At 37.9% G+C, this 15742-nt stretch overlaps 1 protein-coding gene across 1 annotated transcript in view; it reads left to right on the top strand.

Annotated features, from left to right (window-relative positions):
• The window catches only part of LOC114481094 (zinc finger MIZ domain-containing protein 1-like), a 132524-nt gene that overhangs the window by 75390 nt on the left and 41392 nt on the right, over window positions 1–15742 (top strand). Inside the window, 1 exon segment of the mRNA XM_028475477.1 lies at window positions 8851–8970. Coding sequence (XP_028331278.1) covers window positions 8902–8970 — 69 coding nt within the window. The 5' untranslated portion in view covers window positions 8851–8901.

Below are 15742 nucleotides of genomic sequence, written 5' to 3' on the forward strand. Positions count from 1 at the left end.
CTGTGTGCTGAACGTGGGGCTCCCGCAGGAATCCAGGAGGCTTGCTTATGTGAGCTGTCGTGAAAAAAAAAAGTGAGAGGGCAAAAAAAAAAGGGAGAGAGAGAGTGAAAATGTGGGTTTGTGTGAGAGTAGGGGGGAGTGGAGTGAGTTAGGGAGGGAGAATGGGTGATGGAGGAAGACAGAGGGGGGAAAGGGAGAGATCAGTGAACAGCGACCAACACAGCATGGTCCTTTGGATTGTGTGTAACGTGTGTGAGTGTGAGTGGCACAACTGCCAGGCCGCCCTCACTCATGGTTGCCTCTGGAGCTGCAGACTGAACCACATTAAATAAAAGAAATCCATTCCCAAGCCTGTTAAGGAGCCATGTGGGGAGGTGTGAGGGTGTGCGTGCACTCGAGTGGCTGTGTGTCCACTGTGTGTGTGTGTGTGTGTGGGGGGGGGGGGGGGGGGGGATAGAGGAGCTGCTGCTGGAGCAGGGTTGAGGGGAGGTGGAACAGCTCATATTATCCTCCGTGCCAGCTCTGGATGAAGCCTGCCTGGGATTATGGCACATTCTGTAAAGCAACAATGGAAGCGGCACCGTTTCATACACATTTCCATCCTCTTTTTTGATTCTTCTTCATTTGAACAAACCCTGCTTTGTCCTCGCTGCCCGCCTGGCCACTTACCCTGCAGACACCTGGAGTCCTAGAGGTGCCCTCTACAAGCTAAAAGCCCCTCCCTCACAGCAAAAAAAACAGCATCCATGTACAGTGTTGAGCTTTAATTCTGGCTGAAAAAAACAGGCATGTCTTGGAATCAAAGTTCATTAAAATCACAATTGTGAAGTAGGGCTGGACGATATGGACCAAGATTCATATTCCGATATTTTTTTCTCAAAATGGCGGTATATATCAGTACTTTTAACTCAATAACCCAGGGAGACAATCCTGGGTTAAATTTTCTGATGCAAAATGCCTCAAAGTTTCATTTATTCACAAACAGCTGCACAATATGTGCAGCTTTTGCTTTTTCTGCTATAAGGGACAGCACATGTGAGTGAATTCTGTAGTGTGGCTTGTTTAGGGGAAGGTCTGGGTCAGTAATCTATTTAAATGTGCTTTATCCTGTTCTGGGTATTTTAATTTAAAAAACATAAGCTATGAAATAAAAATATATCAATATAGGCAATATTGTAATTTTCTATATCACCATAACAAAAATTTTGATATATTGCCTGGGCCTATTGTGAAGATGCTTTTTCCCCCTCCTCATCATCAATCCACCCTTAAACAAATGCTACCATCAGTTGAGCCCTGTAGCCAATGATTAATCGTTTATCACCTAATTCACCTACAACAAACGACTCCCAGGGATGCACCTCACCTTCACAACTACATCCCCCTGCGTCCCCATAAGGTGCCAGATGGAGGCTGAGGATTCTCTCACTTGTTCAGGTTTATTGGTGTCAGCAGTGCTTAGCTCCGTACTTTTCGATTAGCGAGGTGGAGGTGTGTGTAATTGTGGTTGGGGGGGGGTGTTACACCAGCACACTGCTGTGGTGTTGTTGCATAGACATTAGGAGTGAGTGAGGGTGTTGTTATGGTATCATGATGCTTGTCCAGCACTCAAAGAAAACGTGAGAAGAACCGTGTGTGTGCGTGATGAGCGGTTTTCGCCAGAATGTTTTTTTTTTTGTCTTTTTACTCACATTGTCACATTTGAGCGTTTTCTCTTTGTATGTTACCCAGGATGTAGAAAAAGTGTTTTCACTACAGTTACATTTACATGTGTCAGAACATCAGGAGAGTTCAAATAAAAACATTCAGCTTTAAATAAACAAATACACATAATAAGAACATTTTCCTTTGATTCTTGATATTCTACCCAGCTCTATATTTTTGCTATAGTTTGCTGCTCGTATGGTTTCAGGGCCTTTTCCAAATTTGAACTTTGTAAAAGTGTCATTTTTTTGTTTGGCGTTTTGATGAATAATCTGATGCATCAGCACGTACGGAGCCTGGTTTGGACTTTCATTCAACAGGTGAGTTTGTCCCAATGAGGAGGGGCTTGTACAATAATTACTGTAATTTCCAGACTATAAATTACTTGGGAATATAAGTCAATATTTAAGAAATACAAAAAACAACATCTGTATAAGTCATGCCTTGTTAAAAGGAGCTTGTCTGAATATTAGTGTCATGGTTTAGTGACTTCATGCAAAGTATTAAAATCTGCCTGTTGAATGTTTAATGTCTGCGTGTTAGCCTCTGGACCGGAGCACCAATACAGACGTGGATGGTCAAAGCTCATTTATTCCTTTAGTTTAATAAAGAAAGTGTCTTTGTACAGTTGCCGTACGGACAACCACCGGTGCTATTGGTACGTTTACCAAAGTACACATACTTAGGGTTGGGGTTTGGTTATAACCCTATATCACAACAACTTTTAGGGTTAGGGTTACGTTTACAGTTAGGTTTTAGTCTTAGTCACGTGACCTAAACTGGCCAATGAGGGGAGCTGTGTAAGAATAGAATGTCGGTATATTGATACGGCAACCGTACGAATAGCCACTGCCTTTAATCAACTCACTAACTTTGCTAACCACTCCTAGCTAGCACGTCTTAATGCACAATTCAGATTTTAGGAGGAATCCAATTTTTTTTGTTGCTCTCTCATATTACACATTAAAATAAATCAGTTAAGAGTAATAACTGAATGTGACCTGCATACGCAAGTTCACATCCGCAATTTTAAATGAAAAAAAGTTGCAGCTTTTATCCTGATAATACGGTAGTTTAAATACTTTCGTGCAGTTCAATTTTTTTTCTTACATTAGATTAGCATTTTTCTGTAACATTTCTGTTTTTTTTCTTGTTAATTTGTAATTTTACGTAAAATATGCACATTCAGTATAAATTTGTTGCTTTCTGTTTGCTCGTTAAATTTGCAGTTTCACGTGAACATTTTCCTTTTTTATCTGTCAAATTTGTTTTTTTTGTATAAAATGTTTTAATGGAAGAAGGTCAAATGATTTGTACACTGATGATTTGTGGGTAAATTTGGACCTCTTATATTAATGACCTTCAGGGGCTTTTGTTGTGATCTCGCCTGACAGAAAATACCAATAAATAAACATTTCCATGTAGTGAAAAAGAAACTTAGAATATCTTACAGTCACAAAGATTTGTGTAAAAAATAGAGTAATCCAGTATAGTTCCATGTGTCTTTAAAACTGTCTTGTCTGCTTATCTACATCTCATTTCTTGCTTGTGTCACTTTGTATATCTGTCACGATGTATCTTCCTCTTGTGAGCACGATGTAGGTGTGGCCTGTAGCCTAAAGTCAGAAATGTAATGTACTAAAGTAACGGATGTTTGAACAACAACAGTACCCTGCCCCAGAGTGGTCTGACTCTTTTTGGTTCAGCAGCTATTGTTATATGACTAAATGAAATCTGTTTACTGCACCTCAGCAGCTCCACCGTAAAGCTGAGAGGGCTTGTGATCCATTTGTTCTGCTGCGATGGTGGGATAAAGCTAATCATTGTTTATACGCTCACTGTTTTTATCCTGTGGAGCAAAGGCACAACATTCCTCTACATCACATTAATAGAGACTCTGTTTAAAGATGCAGGATTGAGTTTGAAGTTCAAAAAGCAACGCCCTCTCACTTACTGCTGATAATATTCTGCTTTAGTGTTTTCATTCACTGTTGTTCAGAGTCTCCATCCATCCATCCATCCATCCATCCATCCAACCATCCAACCATCCCTGCCTCTGCTCACGTTAGTCAATAAACTAAATCAAATTTAAATAAATCTGCAGCTCTTTACAGTATGTAAGTATCCACATTTACAGTATGTAATGTGATCACATGACAAACATGGACCCTGTGTCGTTAAAGGTCCAGCATGATGTTGTTTTTCACCATCATCTCCATTTGTTCTAAGAACTCCAAAAACACAGTATTTGAGATTTATTTTCCCAAACTCACCTGTTTTCCAGAGTTTTAGCCTCTGAAAAGTCAGTTTAATGACGCTTCTAAAAACAGGCTGTTTTTGGACCTATGCGAGTGGGCGTGTCTGTAGATGCTGACTCCACACAACAGGAGGAGTTTACGCCATGTGACGTCACAACTGTCCCGTTTGGAGCTGACTATTTACAAAATGTGGAATAACAAGGGAGGAAACAGAACTTTTTACACTTTGTTCCTCTGAATGAGGCTAAAGGAATGTATGTCACTGTAGCAAAACCATTAGAAAGTGATATTTTTTCATAACACTGCTCCTTTATATTGAAATTAAATCTGCAGCTATTTTCCAGTTAACCACTTATGTAATGTGATGATCAAATAATGAGACAAACATTGACCCTGTGTGACGAGGGACAATTCCCTCTCTCTGCAGGGTGTCGTGTGGAAACAAAGCTTTAAAGTACGGTAGTTGTACAAGGGTGGAAGAAAAACATTGTTTTACCCTAGAGGTGGGCTGATAGCAGTGTGAAAAGCCCATTTGAGGAGGTAGGGCTCATCTGTCACCGGGCAATGGAGGAGGCAGCCATGCAGAAGCCCCCTGATTATAAAGAGATAATTTCATCCAATCCTCCGGTGGTGCTCCATCGCCTTGCCGCCATACTCCACTGCCTTTCATATTTGTTCCCAGCTTGCATCTCCTCACCCGTTTCGTTTTATTACAGCTTCCACTCAATACATATATTTTAGCTCCCCCTTGAATAGGGAAGGAAAGCCGCTCTCCCTCGTCTCCTCCTACTCTCCCATGCCCCCTCCATGGCTCTTTTGTTGTGCAGGAATCCTCTGCTCTCAACTTGTTGTAAATTGGGTTGAAGGAAGACATACTTCTGTATTTATTACACACACACACACACACACACACACACACACACACACACACACACACACACACACACACACACACACACACACACACACACACACACACACACAGCCTTGACAACATCAGGCTAGAGATTTGCAGCTGTTTGATTGGAGATGAAAAGGATTCATGGCAACAAAACAAAATGAATGATAACATGAAAACACGTGAAATTGAGGTTTTTATTACAACATCCGTTTTTATATTAATCAAGGGATTTTCATGGACTTGTTTATCTGTAAACTTGTGACTAAAGCCCTAGTGTTTAATTAACTATTGGTTAATTACAGGCAGAATGACGTAGGTTTGATCTTTGGTGGTCGTGCTTTGACTTTTTCTGTGCATGGTTTCTAATGTTCAGGATTTACGTCTCAGATTTCCTCTGATTTCATTCATTTATTTTATTTCTATCAAAAATAAATAAAGAAAAGAAAAAATATATAAAGTAATGAAATAAAATATTAAAAATTATCAGGCAATAGAATAAAGAGAGGTTTTTCCCGGAGCACTTAGTGTATATATATATATATATATATAATTTTTCTCATGATATCAGGTTTTCTGTGAAAAACGCTGACCTCTTCAGGTTGTAACCGACCCTATTTGAAACTAGATTTTCAAATATAAATCTAGTAAAATGCATTATAGAAATATCTGAGCTAATCTTTGTCAACAAACATTGGCCACGGTTACATGTTGTTTTTTTAAATCCGGAATTAGTTTTTCTGAATGAAAGCATTCGGAATTAAAGTGTTCTGCTTCGTGTTTACATGTTATACCGAATAGAGGTTTACATGGAAAACTTTATTTAATTCCTCTTTAGGTCTGGGAGCTGGGAAGGCTCTGATTGGACAGGGAGAGAACGTGACGTATTCACGTCTGTCGGGAAAAACACACAACAAACCTTTTATTTATATATTTATATAAATATTATTTATATTTATAACACAGAACACCACACATGAGAACTGTTTTCACTTTTATTTTCATTGTAGTTTTGAAGCAACAGCTCAACAATAACACTTTGGCTCACAGAACGGAACAGATATAAATTAATCACTGGTAAATAAAGCTCAGTAAATTTGGAATTAAAATCGGAATAAACCAGCCACCTATTTTAGTTTAATTCGGAATTAAATTAGCATTAGGAATTAAGTGTTTACAAGGTCAGTTTAAAGAGGAATTAACTTTTATTCTGAATTCAAAAGGAATTAAAGCATGTCATGTAAACGTTGCCATTATCAAAAGCTAATTCTAGAAAGAATAAAATGTGATATTACATATTATAATGGGGTCATGACGAACACTAATGTAATGTCACATATAATGGAGCCCTACAATGAAATTTGCCACTGAATTTTACCTATCCTGTTGAGGAACAATATATAATAATAATAATTCAAAATAATGATAATAATAATAAAAATAATAATAATAATAATAACTGTAACTATGGGTAGTAGTCTTACATTGTCTAATGTATAATTTGTGGCAACTCATGGAGGCTGCTGACTGCTGCTTTATTTTCCAGTTTTTTATTTATTAATTAATGTACCCCCTATGACAATTTGCATACCTTTGGGGGTACCTGTACCCCACTTTGGGAACCTAGGCTATAATCATTTAATCGTTTGTCAAAAAATCGTTTTGTCAAAGCATGAAATCATTCAGATTTGTAGAGAAAAGAAACGTCAGACGTCTTTAGGAAACAAGATGAATATATGAACAGTCTGCAACCTTTCCCCCCGTTTTTAACTCAGTGTTAAAGATAAGAAAGATGACATAGAGAAAGTACAAGGGAAGGGCAGGAGGGAAGGGAGACGTGGAGGGAACGGGTCGACTCGCTCATCAATAACCACAAGGTCAGACAGGCCGTGGCGGGCTGAGTGGGTCCTGTTAGGAAGCAGCAGCTGAGGATTTGTAGAGCTTGTAAGGGCTTAAAGCAACACCGCTCCACCTTCTTTGTGCCACTGGTCAGGTCTTTGAAGGTCCAGGGAGACACCTGCTGGTGGCTGAGGGCCTCTTTGGATCACTTACCTGAAGCATCACTAGAACACTTTTATCTTTTCAACTTACACACGTTTATTTACTTGTGTTTGCATCTTAATAATGTATCTGACCTATTCGTTACAGGCTGTTTCATTAACGTGTAGGAAGACGTTCTTGTGTCCCTTCTTTCCTCTCCTGTACAGACGCGAGCAGCTCCAATATAGCATAAAAGCTTTTTAGCTGTCTCGTAGAGTAGATTACTGCAGGGCCTGCTGTTAAATCCACCACAAGAGCCCTAAGTGAGCATTATCAGTGTGCTGCAGCATGCACTCTCTCTCTCACTCACATCACAGGTACTTTGTACAGTGAACATTCTCACTGCATGATGGTAATGGAGAAAGATGGCATGAGGAGGGAGGGGCGTGTCTAGGATGAGCTGTCCCTGCTGTAGCATGAAAGGAAAGATTGAAGGAGGCGAAATGAGGCGGGAAGACGATAGGTGAAGATTGAGGGGTGGACTTTTCACCACCCGTATCCAGCATGTGCCCATTAATTCACCAACCCCGAGCCGCAGGTCGCTGTAACTTATTGCTGACATCCGTACGTTTATTTGACACCGACCGTGACCGTAAATCACACAAACCGGAGGCAGAAATGATAACCTATTTTTTCGTAATACTTTCTTAACTTGGGATAATGATATGAATCACGTCAGATTATTGCTCCATTGTTTGCTTTGCATGAATTGTTTCAGAGAGAGAGAGAGAGAGAGAGAGAGAGAGAGAGAGAGAGAGAGGTTTTTCCATAAGCTGCTACTCCAAAATCAATAGTGCGCTGTAAGGGGCTTTGTTAGAGGAACCCTTATGTAGCAGGAAGAGGAGGAGGAGGAAGAAGAGGAATAGGACTGAAATGTAGAGCATGTCTGGTGTTCTGAGTAGAATTGTTAACCAAAGATTACATAATGGCTAAATAATGTAAACAGAGAAGCACATGCCAAGTTAATGTTCTCACAAGCCAGGATGAAGGGGCTCATTCAGTGTGTGTGTGTGTGTGTGTGTGTGCGTGCGTGCACCAGGGTTGGAATCAATTAGAAATGTAATTGATAATTATTTACAATTATGGCGGAATCATTACAACTGTAAATGTCATCAAAAAAAAGTCTGTTGCTGTTGTAATCATAATTGAATTCGAAATGCGTTCATATAATTGATTTTGTAATTGTAATTGGTCTGGAAATTCTATAGAAAAAACTAGAATCAATGATAAATAATATTTATTAGTGTATTTTACAGCTGATTTAAAACATGGGTCAAACTGATCCATTAGCATTAGAGATGCTAACACATGGGGTTATTTATTTCACACTCGGGAATTATGATTAATTCACTTTAAACTGTATTAATTGAGAACATAATTGTAATTGACTTTTAGGGGAAAACAATAATTTCATTTCAATTAAAATTGGAAAAAATGTCAGCCATTGTAATCATAATTCAGTTGTAATTGAAGGCAAGGAAAATGTATTTGTATAACGCAACTCACTGTGCTTTACATGATTAAAAACATGCAACAGAAAACATTCAACAGCTTAAAAATCAATAAGAACATTAAAATCATCAGCAAAAAAACATTTAAAATCATCAGCAAAAAACATTTAAAATCATCAGCAAAAAACATTACATCAATAACAACGTGACCAAAAATCTTCCTCTCAATCATCCAATTGAACATGGATAATTGAAGATGTAATTGTAATTGAAAAATGTAATTGGTTGACCTCAGTCCTGCGGTCCACCTTGTTAAAGGTGTCACATGAGTTGAGAGGAATGTCGTCCTTTGGGCTCTGTGAGGTGTTTGTCACCTGATTAATCAATATCTCTCTGTTTGGCTGGTGGATCACACTGTTGTTGCTGCTGTGTGTGATATCTCAGTAATGATAGGATGGGAAGAGCTGATCCTTCACATATGTCTGTGTTTCTGTTGCAGAGCTCTCCACTTTGATGGCTGGCAGGTAGAGGCCAAAGAGGGACAATCAACATGAACTCGATTCCGTCGATGGACAGACACATACAGCAGACCAATGATCGTCTGCAGTGTATCAAACAGGTGAGACATCAGCTCTGTTACAGTATATAACACACCCACACTGTAAAAGCCTTTAACACAATTCAGCTTCTCAGCACATGGTGGGGGGGTACTAGAGTGTGGGGTTCCCACTGTACCCCCACATTAATGTAGGAACACTTAGTTAAAACTGGCAAATAATGGGTGTGAACAATCGTGGATCCAATCCATCTGCTCCCTGGGGGGCGCCTGCAGTTAGCAGCCCACTGCTACCCCACAGGGGTTGAAATGCAGAGAAGAATTTCACTACGGTTATCAATAAAGGTAACATTATTATTACATTGACAAAAATATGCATGAAATATGGTGAAAAGAGGTTAAAAGTGACAATAATGGGTCAACATATGTGCCATTAGGTGTAAAAGTGGTGGAAAGAGTTTATAAGTGATGAACATGTCTGGAAAGTGGAAAAAATGTGCAGAAAAGTCATTAAAATGTGATGTAGAAGTGTCAGAAATGGGAGAAATGCAGCAAAAATACATTTAAATGAGCAAAAATATGGCAATAAAAAGTGATGAAAATAGGTTAAAATATGGTGAGTTTGGTGTAGTTGCAGAAAAAGGTGTCTCGGGGTCATGACCCCAAGGTTGAGAACCCCTGCTTTAAAGAACAAAGTGAGCTACAAAGACTGAAACGCTCTGTGTGGCACTGACTGGCACCACTAAATCATGTGGGTTAAAGCTATAGCTACCTGTTAGCTAGGTACAGAGCGCTGGGTCAGGTATTGATCATTTAAGTCACATGACCCTCTACGCTCTCAGCTGCTTTAAAACCCTATAATAAGAATAATAATAATAATTACGCTAACTGTAACTGTAGGTTTTTCTTTGTGTAATTGTGCATTTGGAGAGTTTTCCTGACTTGACGTCCCTGCTGGATTAACAGCAGCTTCTCACAGGATTTGGGTTAATGCTGACAAGGCTTTGGTGAGTCCTGATTCAGAGCAAAGATTCAACTCTTTAACCTCCTTCTTTGATGAAGCGTTTGGTGCTGATGTGGGTTTGAGCTGTGAGATATTCTCAGATGTTGCTGTAAAGAAACGCTGACTATAACAGTTTCAGTTCTGGAAAAACTATACATTTTCACCTCCATACTGTAGTTTGTAGAGTTTATTTTGAAAATATTATTTTGGATTTTCTTATGTGTGTATATATATACAATCAAACTTCATTTTTTCTTTTCATAATGTCAATATATATTTTTAATTTTAAGAATTTCAATAATTTTCACAGTTTCAATATTATTATGTATTTGATTATTATGAAAATATTAACCCATGGTTAAAATGGTGTAAATAAGGTGGTTAGGGGCATTGCAAAGAGAAAAGTAAAGCTAAAAGTAGCGTATAATTGTGACCACCCCTGGTATAAACCAAACGTGTATACGAGCTCTATAGGTGTAGATAAAAGTGAAATCTATTATTACTATGCAATGTCAAACGTTTCCATATTTAATTGATATATTTATTTTCAATAAATACAAAGCATCACTGCAACTTTAATGTTCTGACAGGGTTTATTTTAATATATAGAAATAAATAGTGTAAAGTGTATGAGATGATGACATCAGTGGTGATAATAGAAGTAGAGCTATAGGATAGACTAGACGTGTGTGATTGTCTCTCTGTGTTATTTATATCAAGGTCTAATTTGATAAATTATGTCGACTTGCAGAAGTTTCAAAATAATTTGTTGAATAGGTTTCGGAGCAAAAGACACATTATGTTCTCGTCTAAATTATTCTTATGCAGCATAATGACACATAGAGAGGTGAAAATGAAGTGTGCATTTGCATAAGTGCTTTTCTTTTCATTTGTAACCCTCATAAATGATAGTTTTTAAGTCTTCATCTACGATTAGTAGAAAAACACACTTGCCTGTGGGTTGACACCATTACATATTAATTTAGAGCTAATCAGTTTTACAATCACTTCTGGAAATACAAACTTACTTTGTGAAACTGCTGTGACGCCACGGGTTAGCGTGTGCGGTGTTTATATTAGCTTAGCCGTGCAGAGGTTGTGAGTTTGAGTCTTAACTGGAGCAGTTTTTGAAGCATACACTTTTACCTGGAGGGTTGAAACGCTAACGGCTGCTCCTGAAGGATGGGTTGAATCAGGGTTTTTCAACCTTGGGGTCCGTACCCCATGTGGGGTCGCCTGGAATTAAAATGTGGTCACCTGAAAAATCTAGTAATTGGTTAAAAAAAACAGATTTAAATTCAGTTTTGTTTTTTTTTTTATTATGATTTTTGCAAATGCACATTGAACACAATAAATATCAAATAACCATATCAGAAACTTAAACTTTCTCAAATATACATTTAGTTCAAATAAAATGCAGTATAATTAATATCTGGGGGGGTCACTAATCCTGGATTTTCTGTATTTGTAACACACTTTAACAAACATGATTGTAAACTTATCCTAGGGAAAAAAAAATCTGGGGTCATATCAGAATGGGGTCACAACCCGAATAAGGTTGGGAACCTCTGTGTTAAATGCTAAATTCTGCATATGTGATAAAGTAATAAAATCTTCTAAATTACATCATTTATATGTATATTTATGGCCTTCTGTTATGTAAAAAGCAGAAAAAAGGAGACGATTCACATCTTCTGGGTGTGTTTATTGTGTGTAAACATGTACACACACACACACACACACACACACACACACACACACACACACACACAGAAAGCTTCTCCATCTCCGTGTTTGGCCACAGTGAAGTGACTAATCTGTTCAGCTCCATTATCAGGACTCCAGTGTGACTCGGGTTACTGACTGGGGTCAAAGAGCAGAGGCTCCCTCCCTGCTCCACTCCCCCATCATCACCCTCTCCTTCTCCCCCTCCGTCGCCTTCGACTCCCAGTGGGTGCTTTTGTTCTCCTCTCAGCGCCGTTTACTGCAGGACGACTCAGACAGAATGAAACAGACATATTTGTGTAACCTCAGGCTAGAGGACTCCCTCCTTTTGATCTCTCTCTTCTTTAGTGACGGACCATTTTCTCTGCTCTAATGTCCACCACCTTGAAAAGTGCATCAGACTTCCTCTGGGTCTGTTGATAGAGCTGAAAGCTGCTATTTTTATCACATAAACTCATAGTGTATGCTTTGGATCATTGCTCCTCAAACTGGTTTTAGCTTAAGTACCCCTTTTCTTTTATTTCTGAATCTAAGCACACCCCTTTGTCCAGCTACAACATTATATAACATACTACTTGTCTTTTAATATCTGATGATTGTCTCTTATCAAATACTGTTTATGTTTATTTTTTCATTGTTTTGTAAAAGGCAGTGTGATGTTCCTTTCATTTGTAATCTTTTAGGGTGACATTTGAATGTTCTGTCCAGAGACTACATGTGAAAAATAGGCTTCTGGCTAACTCTGGTACATTTTCTATATGGACATTAATGTACCCTAAGGGTACACGTACCCTGATTTGAGAAACGCTGCCTGAGATCAATGAATCAAACATCATTTACTCCACAAAGAAAGGAAAAAAGGTTGAAATTGGCGCTTGAACATTTGTTTTCATCTCTGCCTGTATTTCCACACATTGCATTGTGGGATGTGGAGTCACTGAGATGGGTGCATAAAGTGTTTTTTCTTTATCTGATATCACGGGGAATACTGGGAACAAATTAGAACAAAAACCGTGTCAAGCAAATCACATGCGTGTCTAGCGTAGGAAAACAAGACATTACAAATAAAAGCGCTTCTATGTATCTGTTAAGGGACTCCACATCCCACAATGCAATGCATGAAAATGTCGACAAATGGAATGTTTACAGTGGAGATCCAAGTGGCATTTTCAACCTTTTTTCCTTTCTTTTTAATAATAATAATAATAACTAGACAAGACCTGTTTTCGCAAGTTGAATACGTATTTAGCTATTGAAAATTGAAAAAAATGGCGAAAATAACAACCTGTATCTGGATTTGTTGATAAGTTTGTTATTTTTACTTATTAAATTGAAAGTAATAATACAGGAAAAACAGAAGACTGACCTTGACCTTAAATAAGACCTTGAGTGAAGGTCAAGGTCACACATTGAAAGGAAATGTTGTTCAATGGTACCAGTCTGATCACTGGATCTGAATTTGTGGCCAAGTTATAGGGAAAAAAGTTTGTTTTTATTTTACATGAGCTTCGTTGTCCTGAGAGCGTTGAGGTCTCACTTTGTTCTGGATTCCAGAGTCATTTTCTGAGGAGTTCTTGACCTTAAATATGACCTTAAGTGAAGGTCAAGGTCACACATTGAAAGGAAATGTTGTTCAATGGTACCAGTGGCAAGTTGTAGGAAAAAGCTTTTTTTTTTGTGACATCATGAACTTTGACCCCCACTGATCTTTTTACTGGTAGGTAAAATCAGTCCAAAGAATAAAATTAAGATGAGCTTTTCATAAATGTAAGCATCGAACTTGTACGATAATTTTTTGTAGAGATATGGAAAAGTTTGGTTTTTGACACTTGACGCGACCTTGACCCTATGAGATGAAGTACTTGTCATTAGTGCTGCATTAAAAGCCTAGGAGGAGAAAAATAAGAACTCCTACGTGAACAATGTATTTGTCAATTTTCAATTTCAAAAGAGAGTAATTCTATTTAGGAAATGTCCATGTCTAAATAAAGAAACTGTGTTCAACAATAGTTTAAACAGCTTTTTATCTACTAGGGTTATATTTATTAACCCTCCAACGCTGAAATTTAAACAAACTCATCACATCCCAATGTTAGCGCCCGAGGTTGCAGATCATGGGTAAACATGCCAATTAGAGAGATCCATGGCAGACAAGGAGGTCTCCAGTCCATCTAATAAATGGTTAAGCACCGGGTCATTTCAAACCAACCAGTAAGAGCCAGCACCCTGCTAATAGAGGCAGCTTTGTACGGTAGACAATCAGGGTTTGGGAAGGCCGCATAATAAATACCATTTATGTGCTGCCAATTAGACTAGCAGTGAGCCCATTCAGCCGGCCGTCTATTCTCCCCCTGCACACAAAGATGATTATCAGGGAAAATCAGAACAATTAACTCTCTATCTTCTCCCCCTGCTCCCTATTGTCCAATATTGAAGCTGTTAAAATAATTAAGGAAATATTGTAAACCAATCCAGCTGTTTGCTTTAATTGAAAGTGTGTACACGCTGAAATTTGGAACTCTAAAGCCAATACAGGAGAATATAAATGAAGCCACTTGTATTGTGGTGTTTTTTTGTGTGTGTGTGTGTGTGTGTGTGGAGAGATGTGGCACGTCTGCCTGAATAGTCTGAGCCAACTCAGCGGACAGGGGGACAAATTAATTTTGTTGCTCCAATGATAAATTACTGCTGAGCACAATGATAAAGTGAAGGGAATTGGAATCTGTCAACCTGATTGAAACACGGGTTGAAAGTTAAATCAGGAAATCATTGCAGCAGTAATTTAGAAATTACTGCCCTGTATTATTTTTCTTAACTGTAACTGACGGTTCAATTGATATAGTGAGTTTATTTCCATCCAATTTATGAAATCTGACCTTTAATATGAGTCATATTGATCTCACTACATCTGATGCATTCATTAAAGAATTATACAGAATAAAAGCACCAGGAAGGAAAGATCTAAGATTGTCAACACTGTCATGAAGCCAACTGACCGTTTATTCTCTCTAATCAGCTGTTCCTGAGTTCTTAGATTACATATTCAGTTCAGTTTCAATTTGTCAGTTTATTTAGCAATAGGTAATGTCAAATTACAGGAATTGCATCATTACAATGCAAACGATTGTTTGTTTTTTTTTTGTTTTTTTTAAGTACATGTTTTTTTAAAAGGAGGGGCTTATTTAATCCCACCCCTTCTCCCTAAATAACTCAAAGTTCCTCATTTCTTAAGCTTCCCTAGAAGTCATACACCCAAGAAAATTATATTGCATTTATTTGTAGCGAAATAATAAAAACAAAAGAAATAATATAATGAGATTATTATTATTATTATTATTATTATTATTATTATTATTATTATTATTATTATTATTATTATTAATAATAATAATGATAAAATATTTTAAACAAGTTGTTCCATATATCAAAGAATATAAACATATCATGGAACAGTCGAACCTTCAAGTCTGTACAATGTAAAAAAATAAAATTTAAATATATTTAGTATTTGTAGCTTTTTTAATTCTTTAATGCTTATTCAAACATAGTTATTTAATATTATTAAATCAGAAGATGACAGTGACATTATATACATTTCTCACCCTCTTTTTCAGTGTCAGAGGGTATTTGAATTGTGTAGAAGTGTTAAAAACCACCAAGTGAACAAAAACGATTTCTCTCGAGGGGTAAAATCATGTTTACTTGTTTAACCTCCAAGCAGGAAAGAAGGCCTGAAAAAACTATCCATAACAATTGTTATCTTATTTTACCCTATAGTTTTTCCCGTGACACTTTGTTTTCCTCTCGTGTCTCCAGAATTGAATTGTTGTGAACACTTTTCAGGAAGATGAGTTGCCTGATACTGTTGCTATCTATTTCAGAGACGGTATTTTCCTCCACGCTGTGGGGGACGCCGTGCAGTTTGCTGTCAGACTCTGTTCTCAGTGATACATAAGGGCATTGGTGGAAACTACAAGCGTGCTCGCTCACTGCTGGAGCACTTCCTCAGCCTCTTAAGTGTCAGTATTTGAAGATAAACTGGAGGACAGCCTTGTCTGTGCTGCTGCAGTACGGGCTGGGCAGCTGGTTTTGTCTGCTATACTTTGT

This window comes from Gouania willdenowi, chromosome 19, assembly GCF_900634775.1.
Source record: "Gouania willdenowi chromosome 19, fGouWil2.1, whole genome shotgun sequence".
In the NCBI taxonomy this organism is placed as follows: Eukaryota; Metazoa; Chordata; class Actinopteri; order Blenniiformes; family Gobiesocidae; genus Gouania; species Gouania willdenowi.